The 23,008-nt window shown below is 39.0% G+C and overlaps 2 protein-coding genes across 2 annotated transcripts; one reads left to right on the forward strand and one right to left on the reverse strand.

Moving 5' to 3' along the window:
- The first annotated feature begins 12,137 nt into the window (after nt 1-12,137).
- On the forward strand, nt 12,138-13,696 carry LOC146314312 (uncharacterized). Its single transcript, XM_084737665.1, has one exon. It carries the CDS (start codon nt 12,185-12,187, stop codon nt 13,394-13,396), a length of 1,212 nt encoding a protein of 403 aa, XP_084593791.1. The 5' UTR covers nt 12,138-12,184; the 3' UTR covers nt 13,397-13,696.
- Nucleotides 13,697-18,969: 5,273 nt separating this feature from the next.
- tcf21 (transcription factor 21) lies at nt 18,970-20,683 on the reverse strand. The gene is made up of 2 exons (XM_084737505.1): nt 20,162-20,683; nt 18,970-19,341 (listed from the first exon to the last, which is right to left on the reverse strand). The coding sequence occupies exons 1-2, from the start codon at nt 20,582-20,584 to the stop codon at nt 19,252-19,254; spliced, it is 513 nt and encodes a 170-aa protein (XP_084593631.1). The 5' UTR covers nt 20,585-20,683; the 3' UTR covers nt 18,970-19,251.
- Nucleotides 20,684-23,008: the final 2,325 nt, after the last annotated feature.

Raw genomic sequence — 23,008 nt, forward strand, 5'->3', positions numbered from 1 at the left:
AACAAACAGACTGATCGAGGCAGCGGTAGACCGGCTATTCCTATATTCTGCAATGTCAAATTATTGATTTTGTGCCTATTTGGTTCATTTGAAGATTGGGGTATTTATTATATTATTTATTATAAATAAAGCAGTTTCGTTGATGACATTATCCACAGCAGTTCATTACTTAGCTTCCAAGCTGGCGCCTGCTCAGCTTCTCCAAACTGGGGGTGTGCTGACTGCCACCTACTGTAGGTAATACACTGACTATCTATAAGTACCTCCTGCAACCCTACATCAAATAATCCAAATTATCCCTTTAAGGCAGGAATATGGGAGACGACACAAGAAAGTCTCAATTTTCTTTATCTCACAAAACTAGCATTAAGCTTTTTGAAAATACATTGATTGTATTACTAATAAGTCTATTTTGCTTTTACAGTTTTACCACAGAGTTGTAATAAATAAATTCACACAGTTTATTTGAGAAGCTTTGGCAACTGCAGGCCTATTTATTTACTTTTTTAAAAGTGACAAATTTGGAAAAAGTAAAGTGCCACGAGGCTGGGTGCTTTTTTAATGCCTGAAAAATAAGACATTTAAATCTGTAAAGCAATGCATCTTTTTTATTTTTTCTCAATTGTATTTTTTACTTTTTATTTTTACAGTTAAAAAAAGAAACATTATGCAGAAGTACAAGAAAAAGCAATGCACCTTTCTAATCCCAGATTAGAGATACCTTGTTGTTTTAAACACACGTTTTATTTTACATCTTTTTTCATTCAGTTTAACTTTCCTAAATTCCCTCTGAGATAAAACTCATAAATAAAGTAAGTGCCTCTGTGCTGAACAGCAGACATAATCAATGAATGGACTAATTAGCCTATGAATAAAATTATGATCTTCTAATAAACAATATAAAGACCCATAAACTTAGAATGTTAGCAGGTTACTTAAATAAAATCACAGCAAGTTTTTTTTATATTTTATATTTAAAGGGCCTGATTGAGGTTGTTAAAGGGCCAGATTTGGCCCACAGGCTGTGAACTGAATAGGCCTGGTCTACATTTGTACTAATGACTCCTGTCTCATTTGTCTCTGCAAGCCACTTCTCTTTTGTGGAGCACCAACAGATGAGGTTAAATAAGTGTGGATGGGGAAACACAGCTAATATGCTGCAATAGATCCCATCATTTTGGATTTACTGTTCCCTCAACACTTCAGTTTCACTGAAGCTTATTTATTTCACCTACAAATTTTGCTGTTTTGAAAGCTGTTGTGACTGGGCCTTTAGTCGTTCGTAGAAGCAGTGCAAAGTTTTTGATGACAATGCAAGTTGAATTCTTGAATCGAACGTTGTGTGATTATGGCTGACGTTAGGCTGTAACCCGCTCTGTGCCCACTTTAAGAGAAGGCAAGGGAGTTGGTGGACAGCTATAAATATCAAAATGTTGCTGACAGGAAATTTTGAGTGAAATACAGATGAAATCTGCATGAATGCTGTGTGTGTTTTTCCTACCAAAAATTAAACCCTCTCTGTGTTTGACCTTTCAGCTGAGTTTTATTGAATTGCTTTAACTTTTGGTGTCTGGTTGACCAACAAAAACAGTCTGCAGGACTGGAAAAGCCGATGAGTTTTGAGTCAGGCACAATAAAATCCTTGATAATAGGAAAAACAAGGCAATTCCGGATGTCCTCGGCAGTATCTGAGTTGATGTCCTCTCTGTGCTGCTTTTTTCTGCCTACAGCATCAGAACCAAAGGATCAATTATTCACACAGGTGTTAGATGACTTAATTTCTCTACAGGCGCTACAGGCGCTGTCTGCACTTTTTGTTAATTTGTTTTTTATCTTTTGTTTTTTGATTTCCTTCAGAACTCACAGAGTACTTTAAATATAGTATTTTTCTGATAGAAGAAACATATATAGGTGCACTAATAGATACTGCAATTGATATATTTTCACTAATAAGGACAAGACATTCATATTCAATTTAAATGAAGAAGTCAGTGTAAAAATTTTAACCCACTGTATCAAAAAAAAGGATAGCACAAAGTAATCACAACAGTTCTATACATCCAAAGCAAAAGTTGGTCATCTAATAGGATTGCTCCCTGATAGTGGTGCAGTTGGTGCATTTGTTAATAAAAAAAAAAAAGATCCTGGTGACAACATGCTCTGATGGTTAACTGGTGAGAGAGGGTGAAACGAATGGTTTCACGCAGGGTGGGTGCTTTTTTTTGTTTGTGCTTGTTTTTGCCACTGACAAGGTCAGATTGTCAGCGTTCAAATAAAATGTTTTATTTAACCAGAAACAGTTAATTTATTGTTCTTGCCAAACTAATATTGTCAACTCATCATTGTCAACCTCATTCAAACTCGTCAGAAATAAAATACAACTCACCACAAAAACATTCGGGTGAGCTTTACCTCTGTTTCAACAATCACCAACTCTAGTTTGGCCCAAATAAATCCTTAATTCACAGTATGAGGGAGTGTGGAGCATGAAGGGTAGATGATGCTGGACAGTGCTGTTGCAGCCAGAGGACAGAAGCTCTGCAAGTTTGCTGATTTTATAACTATAGGATGACGCACACGTTGTATGACTGTGTGAAAATCTGAAGTTTTTACATCATACATGATGATGAAATGCATTAAAGTGTGACTCTTACTGTTAAAACATACTCACTCAGGCTGATATACAAGTTTTAGTGTGAGCACTGATCTAAAAAAAAAGAATGAATTGTTGAAAATTGGTATTGGATGGCCAAGTCTGATTTGACTTAAACAATTCTTAGTCAGGAGAGCTGTAATGTTAGCATTGGACAGAAGAGGAAAAATACTGTCAGTTCAAAAAGTAACTTTCACTTTTTTTGCTGAAAACTTCTTCTGAGGTGAAATAATCCTGCCCTCTTTCCACAGGCAGATGAAGAATGCTACTGAGCATTTTCAAAATAAATGTCATCACTCTTGTTGCTTGTTTCTGATGGGAGGAATAGTGCGCTACAATTACCCCTTGTTACAATTGCCCCCGGTGTCCCCCACTTCAAACTGTCAGTTCTGTCAATGGGATGTAATTTTTCCAGGTGTACTGTTATGTGTTCTGTGTTGCCTCCTATTTTTTAAAAAGGAAAAATAAAGATGTAAGTGAATTTAATGTCTTTCCTTCTCTCCATATCTGTCAGTCTCTCAATGTCCTCGCCTCCCTCACTATGTATGCAGTAGTATTACACTTTTCCTTCACTTTGGCCTCTCAGAGCTGTCATTGGAAGTAAAGTGCTGTTATGAGTTGCGTCACTCTACTCACCAGATAAATCTGTCAAAATACAGGTGTGTGTGTGTGTGTGTGTCTGTGTGTCTCTGTGTGTGGGTGTGTGTATGTGTAAATCTATGAGTGTGTGGAGGTTTGTGGGTTTTAATGGTGTCAAACTTGTGGCCTTGCATGCTAAACTCATCAAGAAAGAGACTGATCAGGCTTGGAAATACTGTTACTGTCCAACATAGTGTAGTTTAATTTGTGCTAAATGTTGTTCTTAAGAACATTTGGTCTCTTTTTCTTCTTCTATTCATTTAACACATAGCTCTACATTTCCCTCTCTCGTCCTCTCTTGTGGGACTCACTGTTTTCTTTCCTTGGTCCTGTCCATCTGCTTCCTATAACACTGGGGCAGTCTGATCTGGTTTGCAGAAACCCCCTCTGAAAAGTCAGACATTTATTCACGTACAAGCAAAATAGTCCCTTTTTTTTCAACAAAATAACCCCACTAAAAAAACTGTCCCAGCCCTGTTTCAGTAGGGTGGTCAAATCTGGACCCAATTAAAACAGGGACCCCCTAAATTTCCTTCACACCCAGCTTGAGGAAGACCCCAGATTAGAGGAATATTTTCCTTATTGCCGACTTTACTTTTTGCGGAATTCCATAGGATAATAATTGAGCCCATGTGTGCTTGGTATTCCGAGGTATTCCCGTTTTTGGTGGAGTGTGGATGAAAATGGCATCAGCCATCAGGGAGGGCACAGTTTTGACAAATCTGTTTTTTCCCCTCTGCTTCTTCTCTAGGGTTTTCACCAAAATCCTTGGAACGTTGTTTGGAATTAATAGAAGAAGGGGATTTTTTTTTGGTCAGATTTCCATGTGGGAAGAGGCGGAGGCTTAATTGAGATCAAATAAACAAAGTCACCTGTGAGTGATTTCAGCTTATAATGAGACACATGTTCGTTGGTTCAGATGTGCACACACAAGGCTGTATGTGCACACACACACACACACACACACACACACACACACACACACACACACACACACACACACACACACACTCACCATCTCAGTGTGATAAGCACTAAAGCAGGTGTTTCTATCACTTCCTCAGTGAAATCCATGCACAGAATGTACGCCTCCATGCAAACACTCTGCAAAACAGAGTGTAACAAAGTTAATGATACAGCAGTTATGTGTATAACAATTATAACCTGACACGTTTAGGCCTCCATCATCATTATGTTGAACATTTCTTTTTTTTTTTTTTAAGATTAGTTTTTGTGTTTTTGCCTTTATTGTGATAGGACAGCTGAAGACATGCCAGGAAAGGGGGCAGAGAGAGAGAGGGGGGATAATGCACAGCAAATGGGCTGCAGGCAGGAATCAAACCAGCAGCCGCACGGTTCTACCAACTGAGCTATAGAGGCACCTACGTGGATGTGAATTCACTTTTGTGGGTACTTCTTCCATTGTGCTTTTGTACTCCATGGGACAGCCAAGTGACATTGAGATTGTAGAAATTTTTGTGTTTTACCTCTATTTTCTTTAAGTTATTATTAAGTTTGGGGCATTTTGCCTCTATTTGACAGATACAGCTGAAGATATGACAGGGAAGCAAGTAGAGAAAGAGGGTGACACGCAGCAAATAGGCTGCAGGTGAGAGCTGGACCAACAGCCGCTGCAGAGGACTGATAACCTCAATACATGGAACACATGTTATACCAACTGAGCGCTGTGTTTTAGCTCTGTTAAATTAAGTTTATAAGTTTACTTGCAAACTTAAACTGACTGTGTGATATGCTAACATATTCCTGTGTCATTTAATTAGTGTAGGGGCTTGAGTTATATGATCACAAGTGACAAACAATTTTGTTATTTACCCCTTTGTGTCAGGTGTGTTTTCTGTGTTAATGTCCTGTACTGAATGCAACGCCCTTTTGCTGTTGTATTGTACAGGAGAGGGACTCGAGTTATATTATCACAATTGACCAGATGATTTTGTTATTTACCCCTTGTCTGTCAGAATAAACGGAGATCGCCTTCAAAGATTTCAGTATTCTGATCTTCTTCATCCATACCCAGTGTAGACAATGCTAAATTCCAGTGGTTGCCCAAATACACACACACTCAGCAAGGATTAGCCTCTGCTTCTCATAAACTCCATGACTCAACAGTGAGAGCTTGTGTTCTGCTCCCCTATGCAGTGACCCATCATCATGCTACTCCCTCTGGCTTTGTGAGTGCTCTGCTCTGACCAGGAATGAATAGCCACTTGTTAAATAAACCCAGGACGCTGCTGAGGTATCATAGCTGTCTGCACGGTATTATTCTAAGTGGTAATAATACGAAAAGCATCAGGACACCGTCTGACTCTCTGCTGCTCAGCTGACGTGTCTCTACCTGAGAGTGGTCTGCGGAGAGCTGTGGGAGTCCGACTTTGATTCATGTCTTCCTAATTGTAATAGACCTGAATCCTCTAAAAACAACATGTGGATAATTCTTATGCACACACAGACACACACACGTGGACACACATACTGCGGCTTGTGTGCAGGCACCCACAGAAACATACACACACTCCACTCACAGGTAATTGTGCCCACCTGGGAAAACATCATTTAGTCAGGCGCCCCTTCCTTCTACTAACACTGCTCTTACAGCATGGATACACATTTGTGTGTGTGTGTGTGTGAGTGAGTGTGTAAGAGTGACCTCGTTTACCCTTTGGCATGTTGTGTGTGTGTGTGTGTGTGTGTGTGTGTGTGTGTGTGTGTGTGCGTGCCCTTTGCTTGCTCTTTGATCCCAAATTGCATTTGACTATCAACACTCTCTAAGCCCTAAAACGCCCAATTACAACACACCAAGCACCTGATTTGGACTTTGTCTTTTGGGCTAAATCTGGTGGGCCTGTTGTGACCTTTACTTGGCCCACAAACACACATTGAAAATTGGGCTGTGTTTAACTCTGCAAAGGTAGAAAATAACTAAGTACGAATACCTCATAACTGTAGAGTTTTGGGGTTTTCTCTTCCGTCTCTCTGGATAAATGTGTTTTTTCATTGTCCTGTCAATACACTGATTTATATTGAACTGACTTATGCTGCATTGTCACCCTTTGTGTGCTGTTCTTCAGGTGGTTCATTTTTATGAAAAGTGGGTTTATGACAGAGTGTATCCATGTTGGGGAATGACCTTTTAAAATTTCAAACAGGAAATTGTGAGATGAACTTTGGCTGCACCATAAAAACAAATATTTTGCTGAAAATCCGTGCATCATAGAAATTTTTGCAAAATGTTGCGCAAGGGGAAGTAATGAATGACAACTACTCCAACTACCATGATTTAAGCCTCTTTTCAGAGATTAGGCCTTATTCAACAGAATTTTCCCCACAGTTTTAAATGTAGTTACCCACATCCATTTTTTCAGACATGTTTTCTTATCATTCCAGTCGACTGACCAACATTTTCTATTCTTTCAGATGATCTTTGCTGCAGACTGTTGTCACTAACATGGAATCGAACGGCTCACTCCAGAATCTTTCCAGCCTCTTGACTCTTTCAGCAGCTGTCACAGGCAGGTTTAATGAAACACAAGGTTATGAGACATTTCTGAAAATAATTATTATTGTGGTTGGCATTATTTTTAAACCCTTATGTGCATTCTGTGAATAGTCCACCCTTACATGTTTAGCTCTATTTTCATTTTTTTAATGCATAGTTATTATAATCACTGGTTAAAGTTTATGAGTTTATGGGGGCCATACCATAACTTCCAGGACTCCTTGTTGTTCTTTATGCTAAAGATAGTTCCTATTGACATTGGCTGTATGTTTGGGGTTATTGTCTTGCTGCAGAATAAATTTAAGGGCCAATCAGATAACTCCCTGATGGTATTGCATGATGGATAAGTATCTGCCAGTATTTCTCAGCACAGAGGTCACCATTAATCATGACCAAATCCCCAACTCCATTTACAGAAATGCAGCCCCAAACTTGCAAGGAACCTCCACTGATTCACTGTTGCCTGCAGACACTCATTACTGTACCACTTTCCAGCCCTGCAGTGAAAAAACAGCCTTCTGCTACAGTCATATATTTTAAATTTTGACTTATCACTCCAAATCACCTGCTGCCACTTTTCTGCATCCCAGTTCCTATGTTTTCATGCATAATTGAGTCACTTGGCCTTGCTTCCCTGTCAGAGGTTTGGCTTTTTGGCTGCAATTTTTTCATGAAGACACTTCAGGCCAGACTTCTCTGGACAGTAGATGGGTGTATCTGGGTCCTACTGGTTTCTGCTAGTTCTGAGCTGATGGCACTGCTGGACATCTTCTGATTTTGAAGAGAAGTAAGCATAATGTGTCTTTCATCTGCTGCACTAAGTTTCCCTGGCCGACCTCTGTGTCTACGGTCCTAAACATTGTTTGTTTCTTTGTGCTTCTTTAAAAGAGTTTGAACAGTGACACCTGACCTCGCCATGACGGTCGCGGCTCTGCTGGTGCCCCCTGTGTCTGGCTGGCATCTGACAGGCGTCTGACCCTGCAGCGATGTGTTTTGGAGGGTATGGCCTGCCATGTAATTTTGATTTCTCGCCATGAAAAACGAAATTGTTGCAAGTTTAGTATAAATGATCCGATCTGCACTAAACTTCACATGTTTGATAACACTCCTGCCCTGAACACATCTACATGACAATATACCACACTAGTCATAGTGCCACCAATTGGCAACAGGAAGTTACATGTTTTAGACTTTGACGTGTTCCTCCAAGCAGGTTGGCCATATCCAACTCAAATCTGGTCACAATGGCCTTAAGACCATTGTGATGTTATGTTGTGAAGATCTTGATGTATTGTCAAATGGCGTGGCCATGACAGCACAGCGAAGGTCACCGTTTCATCAAAACACAGGCAGTTGCATTAACTTTCTTTTTAAATACATTTTACCAGATAAAACTGGCAATTACCAGCTGTCGGAAACCCTACAGCCTTTCATTTATGACACTACAGACCTCTAGTATAAAGCCACTTGCTAAAAATATCTTCACAAAAAGCCTCTGATTTATTTTTATTTCTACAATGATCTGAAAACTGCAAAGTTGGGCGATTTGGCTACAGTCTTTTCAAACTTCAGTTCAGTCCACATCATCCTCTGTCAAGGAGTTTGGTCAATGTCCAACAGTCGCTGCATAAAATGAGGAAAATGACTGTGCTTCTCTATGCAGGCCTAACAGCTGACCATGTTGTGGTAAAACCAACCATCTTGCATCTTCCAAATAAATACTTATGAGGTAATGTAAGCTGAGAAGCAGAACTGCAAATAAAATATCCTGTTATTGATTCAGATGTTTTCCTGTCTCCACCTGGAAAGTGGCCCCCAGGTGCAGGTTAGTGTATTAGTGATTTTAATTATTGTAGCGTTATCACAACAACACGGGCTGACAACCACCATGTTTAGGTCAAATTCCTTCACAGTCTGCTGAATGTGAAGTACTTCAGGCTACATAAATCTGTGCACAAGCAAGTACTTCAAGGCTTGAGACACAAACACCTCTTTGAACTTATGTTTGGATTTCACAGTGAAATTTATTGTTTTTCACTTATGTGCTGGATAAAAACTCAGGAGGAGCAGAATGGTGGATGGACATTCATCCGTTCTGCTTGTCTACCTGACGGCTATGTGTTTGTGTGAGGGTGTGTGAGAAAAGTTTTGTGGGCTTTGATCTGACTATGATGAGTGACTTAAGCTAAGACCTAACTTTTACACTTTTACACAAATTATGTTTCAAACAAGAAAAAAAAAATGAATGCCAATCTGTCTCACCAGCTAGTGTAAAGCAAATTGCAAGATTGCATAAGAGTATTTTGACATTTTGGGAAATATGCATCTTTCCTTTCTTGCCAAGAGTATAGAGAAGACTGACATTCATTCATATCTGCAACAATATCTGTCATTTCAAAATGAAAACGGAGCCAAGTAATCTTAGCTTAGCATGTGACTTGAATTGTTTGTTGTCTTCTATTGTGCATAACTAAAAAGGATATTATCGGGTACAGAATTAAACTGTAAATGTTCCAGTTTAAGATGAAACAAAACTTTACCATGAATGTCAGCTTTTGAGCCACGATAAATGCTATAATGTGGCCTGCAACAGACTTGGTAAGCCTTGTTTTTAGCCTAGCAGTTATAGGTTTTTCAAGTTTTTTCAGAAGTTATGAATCAACCTTATTGTACGGTTCGATGCAGTGATATGTGAGGAACAACTTTTGTTTTTGTTTTGTTGTGATTTATCTGAACTGAGCCCTCTAGTCAAATTTTTTGATGTTTTTTTTTCTGAGACAAGGAGGAGAATGTGGGAGATAAGACAGATAATTTACTGCATAGTTGGCTCCTGCAATGACGTAAAGGCCAGAGGTCTCATGGCAGACACCTGCTGTATTCCTTTTAATAATCACAAACTCATGCCAGCACACACACACACACACACACACACATACACACACACAAAATGCATGCCAAAAAACATGGGTAGGTGATCTGGGCAGACCTCAGCTATCTTTGGCATCTCCTCTGCTCTGGTGGCTGCTGTGCCAGGCTGCCATGCCATCTGATACAAACTGACCCCACGACCAGCTGTTCCCTAACCTCAGTCATGTTAGTATATCTGGCAATTTTTTAAATGCATGATGAGCACGATGAGTTTGACACACTGATGTCCAGCACTCGTTATATTTAATGTTCAAAACAGGAAAAAAAAAGGGGGTCAAAGCTATCAGCACTCTTTTACAAAAATATTTACACAAATTTTAGACGCGTCCTCCACTGTGACCCTCCACAACTCTGAGCTCTTGAAATAATAGTAATGTTCTTTTCAGCTTGGGTTCGTCCACTTGCTATGTACTTCATTTAGTTGTACCCTGTCATCATCTAACAATGTCCCAAAATCCTCTAAGATCCAAGCAATACAGCTTTACTTCTCACTTCTCCGTATTTACTTGCCTCTATTGCTTTTCTTGGCATTTACAACATGTCGTTATAGGGGATCCTCTGCTGCCATCTAGTGCTTTAAATAGATACTGTAAGCAGGTATTTTTAAATACAGTTTCTCTTTTTGACCATTATTAAGTGATGGACATCTGTCTGCCATCTTAAATTAAGTATATATCCACTGTCCAATTAAATAATTACCAAAAACACTAAAAAACACACTGGTAATTAGGTCAGTTTGTTCCATGTGGCATCTGTTCATCCATTACATTTTCTTCACTTCAACCACTGTCCAACGCCTAAAATGATGTGTCATCAGTGCGGTAAGGCTGCCATCTTCTGGCCAAAATATCTGGTCTGTATCTGGTCAAGTCATTACAATACAGACTTCTACTGTTATTTGAAATAATACTAATATTCTTCTCAATATACATGAAATGGGGACTTACATTAGGTCTTTTTCTTTCTGCAAAACAAAGTGTTAAGCTGACCTTTCTTGTGAGAGCAGCAGCATGTGCAGCATTATCTCTAATTAAACAGTGGAAACTGGCACACAGATTAATAAAGAGGAGGGGCCCATGAGAAATTCCAAATAGTGTTGGTAGAATGTGCAAAAGGAATTTTTTTTTTTTCTTAAATTTGCATGAATACTATGAACTCCACCTCAACACAGAGACCAAGGTCAGCCATAACTTTGTGTAAAAGAATAAAGTGACTAATGACTATGCAGCATATTAAATTGGTGCCAAGAACACATAACAGAGGTAGTATTTGTCCAGTGGTGGAAAGAGTACTGAAAATTAGTACTCAAGTAGACGTACTGTTGCTTACTAAAATATTATTGAACTACAAGTAAAATGACTGGCGCTAAAAATATACTTTAGTGGAAGTTCAAATTATTCTTCTCAAAAACTACTCAGAGTATTAGTTACTTTTTAGCTGATGATGTTCAGTGTATTATTTTATTATTATATTTTTATTAAAATTTTTTATAGGCTATTTAGAAGCCCACTGGACTCAGCTTCTCTTTCTTCTCACTTTAGTGCAATGTTTTTTTTTTCTATAGATGTTCTGCATCCCTCAAAACTGGCAGCAGAACTCTAAATGATGCTGCTAGTAATTATTAAATTGTTTACAGTAAAATATTTTCAATTAAAAATATGAAGATTTGAAGGACTGGTGTACAGGATTTAGTGGCATTGCAGTGAGCTTGCAGATTGCCAACACCTCATGTATTCCTCCACTTCCAAGTGTGTAGGAGAATGATGGCTGCAAAACTTGCGAAAAAAAAAAAAAAAAAAAAAAAAGCCCTATTTGCCTGTTTGGTTTGTCTGTTCTGAGCTGGAGGTTGCTTCTGTGGTCCTCTGTGGAAGATGACCTTTGCTCTCTGGATATATGACATATTTCTCATAACTTTAGGAGGAGATTTTTTTGAAAACTGATCATTTACGGTGTTTGGAAGATTCTCTAATGCCGTTTTCCTGTGAAACTCCAGCAGTGTTTTGTGGGCTAAAAAACTAAACCTGACCTTCAGTCAGCATGAGGGTGAGAAGATAATGACTGAATTATTACTGAATTTTTAGGTAAATTATCCCTTTAAACCTAAAGCAGCTGAGTAAAGCCACTACAAGGAACTTTCATACTGTGTTCATTTTAAAGGCCCTTGAGGACAAAAATGATAGCGTTTCCACCATAATAACCATAAAAAATAACATCAGAAATGAAATTGACCTAAATAAAAATCCCATCCTGCTTATTTTTAATTAGCCGCCTCCCCCCTCCACCTTTTCTTGCTCTGCTTGTTTTTGTTTACTGTGGTTCTCAGAGGGCACCATCTGGGGATTCTCACATGACCTTGTACCAGCCTGCTATTACTGGCTCTATTTATCTTTGTGCCACCTTTTAATTCTTTTTTTTTTAATCAAAGAGCTTGTGGTGTTGCTTAACTAAACATGTGCTGCAGCTCTCATGATGTCAGCCACACATCGTATAAAAAGAAGACATCCAAGCCTCACACATCTCAAGTCCCTGAAGAGGCATCGATAAACAGCACAATGAGGGCAGGTTTAACTTTGCTGTTTTTGCTGTTCTGCCTGTTGGTCTCACATGCTCTTGAGGTGCAAGTGAGTGAAGGAGGGGAGACCAAACTCCACGATTTCCTGCCAAATGAAAAGCAGCCTCTGGACCCCGATACGCAGGCTGATCTGTCCATTTACCAGACCAGCACCAACCCTGACATCTGGACGGAGCTGAGGATGCTGAGAGACATGGTGGTGGGGCAGCAGGTGGAGCTGAGGAACGTAGAAGGCAGGCTGCAGGAGACGGAGACGCAGGCAGAGGAACAGAGGCTGGATCTCCTCCTCACGAAAACCAGCCTGGAGGAGCTGAGGAGAGACCACACCACCATGGAGGAGAGGCTGAGAACCAGCGAAACACAAGTAAAAGAGCTGAAGGAAGTGAACACGGAGCAGTCGACGGAGCTGTCAGATCTCAGGGCGAGGCTTGATGTCAGCGAGAAACAAGTACAAGAGCTGAAGAGAATGAACGTGGAGCTGAGGGCTGATCTCGAAAACCAGACAGCTGAACTTTTGTCCATAGAAGCCAGAGTGGCGGCTGGTGACACTGAGTTGCAGCTCCTAACACGCAAGATGAATGACTCACAGGCTCAGAACACAGCTCAAGACGTCGAACTCACATCTTTGACAAACAGGATGAACAATTCAGAGCGCAGAGTTGACAGTCTCATCAAAGAGGGTGCCAAGGTGGCTTTTTACGCTGGTTTGACAGGATCAGGAGGTGTAGGGCCTTATAATACTGCAACAGTCCTAAAGTTCAGTAAGGTTTTCACAAATGTTGGTAATGCCTACAGACCAACCACCGGTTTCTTCACTGCACCTGTGAAAGGAGTGTACTATTTCAGATTTACAGTATGTGGTCATTCTGATAAGAGCACCATGGCAGTGCAGCTATTTCGTAATGGAAAATCCATAGTTTTTAATTTGCAAGGCAGGGAAGATGTACATTTTGAGTACCTGTCCAATGCTGTTATTCTAGAGTTGAATGTTGGTGATGAGCTACATTTGGTCCTCCCAGAAAACAGTGCAATCTTTGATAATCACAACAATCACAGCACATTTAGTGGCTTCTTGCTTTTCAAGATATGATGTCAATCCAGTAACATTTGGAATAATTCATCAGTTTTGAATAAATGAAAAATAAAATAAATAATTTCTGTGTATGTTGTGAAGTCTACTAGTCAATCAGATATATTTACCAGTCTCTGCAATTATCAGCATGTCTTTATAATCATCCAAATAAAACAGCCTTCATCTCATGTACATTATCAAGGTTGTCATTTTTGTTATATCCGACACGTGTCTTTGAGTGTATTTTACCCAAAACATGCTCAAATTAGTATGGAGGCCCTGAGAGGCAATACTCATTTCAGCCATATTCTATGTTTTAAATAGGTCTAAAAGCATTTTTGTCTTCTTCCAAGTGAGTTTTAAGTTCTCTTTCTTTTAGTCCTATTTATTCCATGGCTTTCTTAAGTACTTGATTCTGACTGGTTACTTGCAGCATTCAAATGTCTGTTATTTTAGTATAGTGGTCTGCTGCTATGAAGAACACTTTGTGTAATTTTGTGTCATGTTTGTGCACAGTGAGCAGGTCATTGTAGTGATTTTTTTTAAAAATTATAATCAATGTATGTTTTTCCCATTGAAAAAAAATAACGAACTTCAATTATCCTGTAAAATCTGTTCTAAAATCATGAACACAGGAGGGAAAAAAAAATCAGTTTAGTGCTGACTTACTAGACGTATTGAATAAAATGGATCACCAGAATTATATTTTCTCACTTGCCTAAAGTTTAAGGTAAGGTTTGGTATGGAATCATGTCAGTATAACACTCTCATCGGTATTATAGGGATGCCTAGAGTTGACTTTCAGGTCTCAAGATGTCCCTGAAAACATCTTTTATTTTATCCAGAAGATGGCAGTCTTAAGACGCTGCATGCACACATACGTTCAGGAGGAGCACAGGGAGAGTTTTGGGGAGTAATGACATGAGGTGTACAGTATAGTGATGTAACATACAAGAAGGAGTGATATGTTGTTTTTTATGGAGGGCTTGATGAGATCTTCAGAATAGCATCTTCAGAATAAATTAAAGAGAGAAAAAAAACAAGATAAACCAGCTGTATGTGTCTCTCCATTGGATATCCGTCCACTATTTATGTATAGACAGACAGACAGAGCGGGATGTAGGAATGTACAGTATAAACTGTTGACTATAGCCTTCACACTATTGGCCATATCACCTATAACAAACAGGGGTGCCAATACAAAGTAAGTGATCTGAAGGAACCGAGAGGGCAGATGGGAAACGTGATGGAATCAGCTGGAACACAATGTGATTCCTCTCCTCCCTTCGGTCCGTGGACCTTTTTCACATCACAGTTTGGGCAGCCGTCCAACAAAACAATTAGCAAGTATGGGAATCCCAGCCCGGCTCTCATGCAGACCCCTCCCTCCCTCCTCTATCTCTCTTCCTCCTCTCGCTCTCCGCAGCTGGCCCCAGGAGAGAGGCGGCCAAGTTTATTTTCTCCACGGTGGTCCCTTTGAGGTGGCGGCGAGGCCCCTGCCATGCCGCCGCTGATGTATTAGGTGAGGGTCCTTGAAGAGACGTCGGTGAGACTCTTTTATTACCACAGCACTCAATCTTATTGTTCCTGTTAAAGGACAGTTGGTACTGTTCTTTTCACATGGGGCAGAGTGTTGTGAGTCAATGCAGTTAAAGTCACATACATCCACTCTGAAGAGTAGTTCCAATAAAAATAAAGCAAAATTAGCACTTTAGGCTCAATAATAATTAAAATATTTGCAGGACAACTGAGACTGAGCTGACTACAAGATAACTTTGAAAGCTGAGAAAAAGCTAGTAAGTGGACCCTGAGTTAGTACTATTTTATAAAAGTACGGTCTTCCAAAGTCAAGACAAAGTCACACTAACTTCTTAAGTACAACTGAATATTAAATGTTAATGATGGGGGAGTACAGAGAAATCCAATCTGTTAAACTTTTTTGTGCTTACCATCATTGGCTTAGTGAGACTGGGGACAACTGTAACTTGTTATTATTTTTGTATCTCACAGACTACTTGAAATACACGGTTATGTTTTGATATAGTAAACATGTCATGTATGTGCACCACGTGACTCGGGCAATTGTAACAGTGGTTAATACAAATTATAATACTGAAAAAAGTCACTGTATCCTAAATACACACCAAAAAGTAAGTCTAATAATGTTATTGAATTTTTTTTTGTATGTGGTGGAAAATCTGTCAGGCATTGTATACATTCAAGGGAAATGTCTGTCTGTTTTTGCAGAGGACTAGACAACTAACTAATGGTAATTAGATTCTAATTATGTGAATTAGTTGAATGGAACAGAAAAGTATGCCGACATAGATAAACAAGGTGCCTACATTGGACCATGTGGCTTGGGGTCTCTTTTAACAGTGACAAGTGCATCCAATCTGGCAGACGTGATAAAATCTTACATCCTAGCATTCAACACATGTATGAGCAGAGATTTTTCAATGTAATTTTAAACCAATAACTCTAAATTTGATACAAATTTACTTTAAACTTTGGAGAGCAGAAGAAAAATATGGTATATTCAAAATATCAACTTTTTGATGAAAATGTCAGCCAAGGTGACATGATCCACTTCCTGTTTCACAGGCAGAGAGAAAATCCTGCTGAGCATGTGCAGGATCTGAATGTGTTAAAAGTGTTACAAATGCCCCAGGTCTCTACTACCAATATCGTTCAATATCTACAAAAACACCCCCATACAAGTGAAAGTCCAGTACACAATATAAAGTGAAGTATTATTGGCAATATATATTCAAAGTAACACTCATTAGGAAGCAGAATCGACGTTAGATTATTAGATTATCATTAGTAAGGCATTACTGTGTAAGCAGCATTTTATTTTTTTAACGCACACCTGCACTGTGGTCATGTCCTCTGCATTGACTTAATGGGAGTTTGCACTGTAGGATTCTGTAGACTGATTACTATATGGATTAAGGTATTTAAACTGGACCACCTTTAGGTTAAACACATGATAGTCAGCATTTTTCATTTCTATAATCTTGGCCACAATCCTGCCTTTGAATGTGTAATAATAGCAGCTGGGTCTCCTGCAGGATATACAGTCTATAATATTTTATTAACTCATTCAGGAGGTTGTATTTTAAATGTAACCAGTACCTTTATCTGTATTGTAAGCTAGTTGTATTTGTCAGAGTAGAGTAAAAGGTTTTTTAAACTGGCTCTGGGGATCAACAGGTGTTCTTGAGTGGGTTGTAGAGGGTCCACAGCAAAAGGACAGAATATTAAATTAATATAGTTATTTAGATGAACTTTTATCACATCTTTTGAAGGTTGGAACAACAAGGGACAAAATAGGGTCAACCATTTTCTTTGATTGTAATTTATAGTGATTCTAGTTTGACCACTGATTGACTGCAGACTCTATTATCTTCAAACCAAAAAATAAAAAAAAATAGTCAGCAAATTAAAAAAAAAAAAAAACAATAAAAAAAAACAAAAACAAACAGTGATTACTGGGGCAATAGTAATATCAACACACCCCGAATCCTCCAATCAGAAACAAGCTGAAGTAATGACACTTATGGTCCAGACTTCTGGCAACAAAGCATCAGGCTACACGTCATTTTCATTGGAAACAAAGTGGCCACAAAGTGATGTTGGACACTTGTTGCTGTGTGTCAGGCACGAGACACTATCATCATTAATTAGTACACATACATGTTTCTTCAATTAAAACATGACTTGTTTATTTCAAGTAGTCTGTGAATTTTGATGGAAAATGTAAAAATGTTACAGTTACCCCCAGTCTCCCCTACACATACCTCAAAACTGTACTTAAGGAGTTGCTTGCATGTGAATGTGCACATTTGAAATTTGCAAACAAATGCAACTTGACTTGTCTTTCAAATAGCAAAATTTTGAGTTTGAGTAGTGCACAGCCCCTGAATGTAATCATATTCAGTTTTTGCCAGGTTATGCTTGTTTAGCATTTACACAGTTGGAAGAGGAAGAGATAAGAGAGATGAGACTTAGACATGGAAAAAAGCGGAAAAAAAGGAGAGACAGGAGAGAGGGATTCCGTGTAAAAAAAAAAAATCAATATTGATCTACCATGTGGACGCTTGTGTAGCAGTATACGTCTTTACTTTCAACCCAATAAACCACAATGAGAGAGAGAGAGGGAGGGAAGGGAGGCCGCGTGTCAGACTGCATAAATAACTGTCGGCATAATGTAAACATAGCGGTCACAACCCGAGCGAATTAAAACAACTGGTCTGGGCGGGATTAAAGCTCAGCGCGCAGGTTTTCTGTAACTTTCAAAAAGTCTAAAACAGGGGTGTCAAACGGACGGCCCGTGGGCCAGAGTGTCAAATCTGGATGACTTCACACAGTGTAAAAAAAAACTGCAGAGATATTGAACGTCGTGCAAAATATTGTCAATCAGCAGATTCAGTATAAATGATCTGAATCAGGCTTTTATTTAAAACAATATTGGTAGAACCCTGTTGCTAAGGCACTTAATCTTCTTCCTCATTAGCTTCTACTTTTGTCTGTGTGGTGTGCTGATGCAGCTTTACAGGAGTGAAAAATGTCTGGAAAATCCTCGAATCATAAATAAGTAAAATATTCAATATTCAAAACCGCAGAAATGTTCTGTGCATTTGAAGATCCACTGTGAAAATGTAATGACAGTAGGCTGGCTACATGTGGAAAAACTGAGACATTAATGAAATTGCACTTATTTTTCCTTAAAACATTTTAGGCTGTTGAATAATCTGCTTTGTAAATGGAGTGTTCTGTTTTCAGGACGTACTTGAACATCTCATCACTAAAAAAAATTGAAACATTTGGAGGTGTTGTTATTTATAGGTTATTATGCTTTTACTGGTCCAGCCCATTTGAGATCAGACTGATCTGTATGAACTAAAATAAGTTTGACACCTCTGGTCTAAAATGACCTCCGGGAACAAGCCTCTGATTGGTCCTTGATAGCCAATCCAATCAGTGCACACCTGTATGATGTTTAATTAGCCTAGTTATTCTAGCTAAAAATGACAGCCGAAGGTGATATTGTAGAAATTATCCTATTGTTTTTGTCATTAAATTAAGTCATAGAGGCCTACATAAAGAATGGCTTCACAATTATATTAAATATCAAACTATTTTAATGTAGAACTATACTAGTATTAGCAAGTTATTGGACCTTCTTGTACATTTATCATTGCAATTGGCAGGAAGATTAAGTTAATTTGACTTGTTTAAAGTACAAGAGGGCACTAACTGCTTTTAAGGTTCCAAATAATCTTTGAAGGCAAACGTTTGTTTATGTAATGACAACCACGTCCACTGTTATCTTTTAGAAACAACAGAGAGAGACTTATCTGCTCTGACGCTTAATTCGTCGGTGCTCAGGTTCTGCTTTTCTGAAGGAGTGGACTGATAACAGAGGTTACCAGGTCAAAGCATTGGCCCACACAGAGACCAAACACAGAATTAAACGAAAAATAAAAGACAACATTCAGTACACAAGTTGTAAAAGTGAAACAAATATATTTTATATACATGAAATCTGTACAACCATTTGAACTTTTCATGTGCACATCCATCCATCATGATGCAGCCGCCAGAACAGGCCTGCATGAGTAAAAAAATGCATCTGCAGAGTATAAAAAAAGCGATTTTAAAACGCAGTTTATCTTTGAACCAGCAAAGACAAGAATGTGTGACAGAATGCATTTAAATAAAAAAGTCAGTTTCTCTTTACGGGAACGAAGGAGAGATGATCTCTCTGTTATTCCCACTCAAAGTCTGCGGAGATGAGACGTGCATGTAAGTCACAATATTTTCTTTTGTTCCTGTAAAAAACATGTAGAGGTGTCCGCCTGGTTTCGTCAGGACGCCGTTGTTCCACATAACCGTGTTGTGTTCAGCATCTCCTTCAAGTCGTTCTCCGGCTTACCTGCAACCATGAAAGGCCACGTCTGTGGAGGAAAACACAGTCAGTTAAGAAAAAGAGCTTCTTAGAGCATTAATTAATCAGACAGGCTAATTAAATTGAAGTCAAGCAAAATTCTGAGCAATTGCGTGACAATTAATCATCTGAAAGGATCAGGCGAACATACAGGATTTTAGGTATAGGATGTTTATGCAGTTCATTAACAATGCTTCTGCAGCTCCAATTATCTGACCTGTAACAATTTTACAATCTTATTATACGATTTAAAATGTGTCTGTTCGGCTTGGTGGCGTTTTAATGTGTTTTTATTGCTATTTTTCAATATCAGATAAAGCGTTGCAATATCTGAGATAATGAACAATTATTTTCAGGAAATATCTGAAGGCTTGATTTTGTACTACATCCGCTGCATTATTTCGAAATTATTCAGTAAGGCTTTTTCATCATACTTTTTATACAACGTGATTCAGATTTTTTCTTCAAAAGTAATACCAAATAGGTTTTTGCCCCTCTAATGCACCTGCTTCACAGTGCTGTCACCCTCATTTGACACTCTGGTGCTCTGACCAAGAACATGAGGCCTCGCAGGAGTCTGCAGACCGTCTTTAAATCATGATAAATCTAATATTACTAACTGATCAGTCACTTGAGTTAATAATAATAATTTAAAAAATCGGCCTACATATTCAGAATTTAAAATTCACTTTAACTTTCCGTCATTCAGATTTATTTCAATTTCCATTGTATTTCAATAAAATAAGATGACATGGCTTCAAAAGACAGTGCTTATATCACCAAAGCAAACACTTTTTTTCTGCAGAAAAATAAACGTGTTTCAGTCTCACCAGGTTGACAGGGTGGATAAATCCGTTTTCATATTTGTCGTTGGCCAGTATCTGCCGGAGGTGAGCGATGTAGCTGGACGCCAGGCGCAGCGTGTCCAGTTTGGAGAGCTTGGTGTCCGGTGGTACCCAGGGCAAGGTGGTCTTCAGCCGGGAGAACGCTTTGGACAGGACGCGCATCCTGGCTCTCTCCCGGGCGTTGGCCGCGTTCCTCTGCAAGTGTTTGCCCTCCTGCTGCGCCACACCCTTGGGTGCCGTTTTCCTGGACGCTGTCTTTCGCTTCTTGCCCGGCGCGTCGTTGGCGCAGGTGCCCTCGCAGTTGGAGCTCTCCTCTGTGCTTTCGTTGGAGTCTTTACCGGAGGAGCCAAACTTCAGGATGCCGTCCAGGAGCTCGTCGTCGACATCGCTGAGAGACCCGGTGGACATGGTGAACTGTCTCCGACCGGAGCGGCCTCAAAACATGGGAGCTGGGAGCCTGTAGGCTGAGCTGGAGTGAACAGGGTGGACAAATACACGCCTGGAGATGAGTTCATGAACTGCTGACTGAACCGAGCAGAGTTTTTATCTCCATGGGCAGAGAGGGCGTTACCTCATGCTGGGAGGAGACACTGGTGCTGGTTCTCAAAGGGTTCCCGGACCCCAAGGGACCATGGATGCGTCCCCCAATCCCCTAATATATAGTTACTCTTAATTTACCTCACAAATTAATTCATACCAGAATGAACAAAAGTGAAGAGTTGAATAAATTACTGATATTTTTACGACCCTTCCAGCCTTTTCAGGAACTTCAAGGAGGGACGGAACTTTACTTTGAGAACTACATGATATCAGTAGCCTACCTGTGAACAAGTTTGGGGCCCATGACACATATCTAGCTCTATGTTTCAAAGTTTTAAAGGGACAAATCAAAAATACTTTTATACATTATACTTTATTATTATTATTAAATATTTTTCCTTTTGTTGTGCTTTTTAAGTTTGTTTTAGTGTATAGTTGCTGAGTTTTGTAACTAGAGTTTTCAATATTTCTTTTCTTTTTTTGAGCTTTGAGTTTTGAGCACCACAAGCCAAGTGTCATTTAGATCCATTATATTTGAGAGAAGGTAGACATCTCTTCAGACGATACCTTCAAAACTCAGTAATTCACACCAATTGTTGTTGTTTTTGTTTTGTTTTGTTTTGTTTTGTTTTGTTTTTAAAGTAGAAAAAAGTTTAAACAGTCTGATGTGCTGTGTTGAATTGGTGCCAAGACCCATTTTTGCACCTTTAATACCTGAAGAAAAACACCTCCAACCTGTAGCACAGGTTTAAAACAAAATCACAATATGGTTCAATATAAATTCAGTGTAACATTTTCTATGTATCATCTTGTAGATGTAACTGGCACAAAGAATTTGGTTTAAAAAACAAACAAAATTTTAGTATTTTGTTTTCTATAAAGAGGTTGTGTTACCTCTTAAATCCAAAGTTCTGAATCCAGAATGCTGAGAAAGAGTTTTTTTTTTTTTTTTTTTTTTACTATTAAATAAAATATCACTCAATAAATTTGATTTATTATATAATGATACACTATATTTATTATTATATAATACCCTGCTTAGCCTGATGCTACAACAACCCAACCACAAATAAGCAGATGAAAATTAATGGATGGAGGGATGGAATATTGTATATTTTAAACATAATACAATCTTGTTGTTTTTTTAAGTTTAAGTTTAAGTTAAACTGGTTATAAAACCACCTCAACCTACATAAGCAAACAGGACCATCAGTGAGATGATTGGCTGTTTCTATATAGTCATTTTTAATTCCTGTCACCAGATTGGATTCTCTTTGAAAATAGATGCAAACCAGAAGAGCCTGTGTTTACATTTTCCCAGGCAAAGTGAGTAGTACAGTAGCTGGTTAAGAGGAGGCAGGGGACATTTTTTCTTTAGATAATTTTATTTTTGATGTTATATTTTCTGGTTATGGCAGAGGAAACCACTTTTGTTCACAGGGGCCTCCAAAATCAACACAATATGAAAGTTCCTTGTAGCCAATTTAAAATGTCAAAGTATTTAGCATTTGCCTGATCCAGTCACAGGGTCCGTGTAACTTTCAGCACATCTTGCCAGTTAACAGGACAAAGTGCAAGGACAGGGGGGGTGTCATGTCTCAAATAGCAAACTGGCGCCTTGGACCCCTCTGATGTAATGGATACCCGGCACCCACAATCCCCTGTTTGGCCTTCCACATCATTCCACACCGATGCTCCATGCACTGGTCCACTCAGGGCCAAGTCCAAACAACAAAGTCTCTGAAACTGCATTAAGTGGAAAACATCAGACTGCACCAGGAGAACACTAATGATGTTCATGCGCATCCTGCTGAGATCCTTTTTTACATAAATTGTTAATTATGACTGACACTGAGTGACAGAAATATTGTGTGTACATGTGTACTTGAAGCTGCACTTTTGTAGTCTTTCTTGCTGGGATGCATGAGTGTGTGAGTGTGTGTGTGTGCGTGTGTGTGTGTGTGTGTGTGTGTGTGTGTGTGTGTGTGTGTGAACTCAACGCCTTTGCCTGCACAGCTGAAGCGTGTGTGAGGATGAGAGGTGTGTCTCCTGAGAGCTGACCTTTAATCCCTTTGCTTCCGCTGTCACAATGCACTAAACAGGCACCACCACCACTATGTTTTGTCCACTACACTGTGGCAAAAAAAAAAAAAAAATCATACCAGAATTAACTGGAATTAACTAATCGCTCATCATCTTATCAATTTAACAAAAGAATACAACTTTTATTTATTCATCTTAATTAAACATCTCTAGTATTTATTTAAGAACACTTATGAACTTATAAACATT

Source organism: Lutjanus erythropterus, chromosome 15 (assembly GCF_056507025.1).
Source record: "Lutjanus erythropterus isolate fLutEry1 chromosome 15, fLutEry1.hap2, whole genome shotgun sequence".
NCBI lineage: Eukaryota > Metazoa > Chordata > Actinopteri > Lutjaniformes > Lutjanidae > Lutjanus > Lutjanus erythropterus.

Bases quoted from the DNA above. Each gene is read 5' to 3' on its own strand.
- tcf21 (XM_084737505.1), bottom strand. From the start codon at position 20,584: ATGTCCACCGGGTCTCTCAGCGATGTCGACGACGAGCTCCTGGACGGC. The intron at 19,342-20,161 runs GTGAGACTGAAA...TTTCCTCCACAG, and splicing joins TTATCCACCCTGTCAACCTG to ACGTGGCCTTTCATGGTTGC.
- LOC146314312 (XM_084737665.1), top strand. From the start codon at position 12,185: ATGTGCTGCAGCTCTCATGATGTCAGCCACACATCGTATAAAAAGAAG.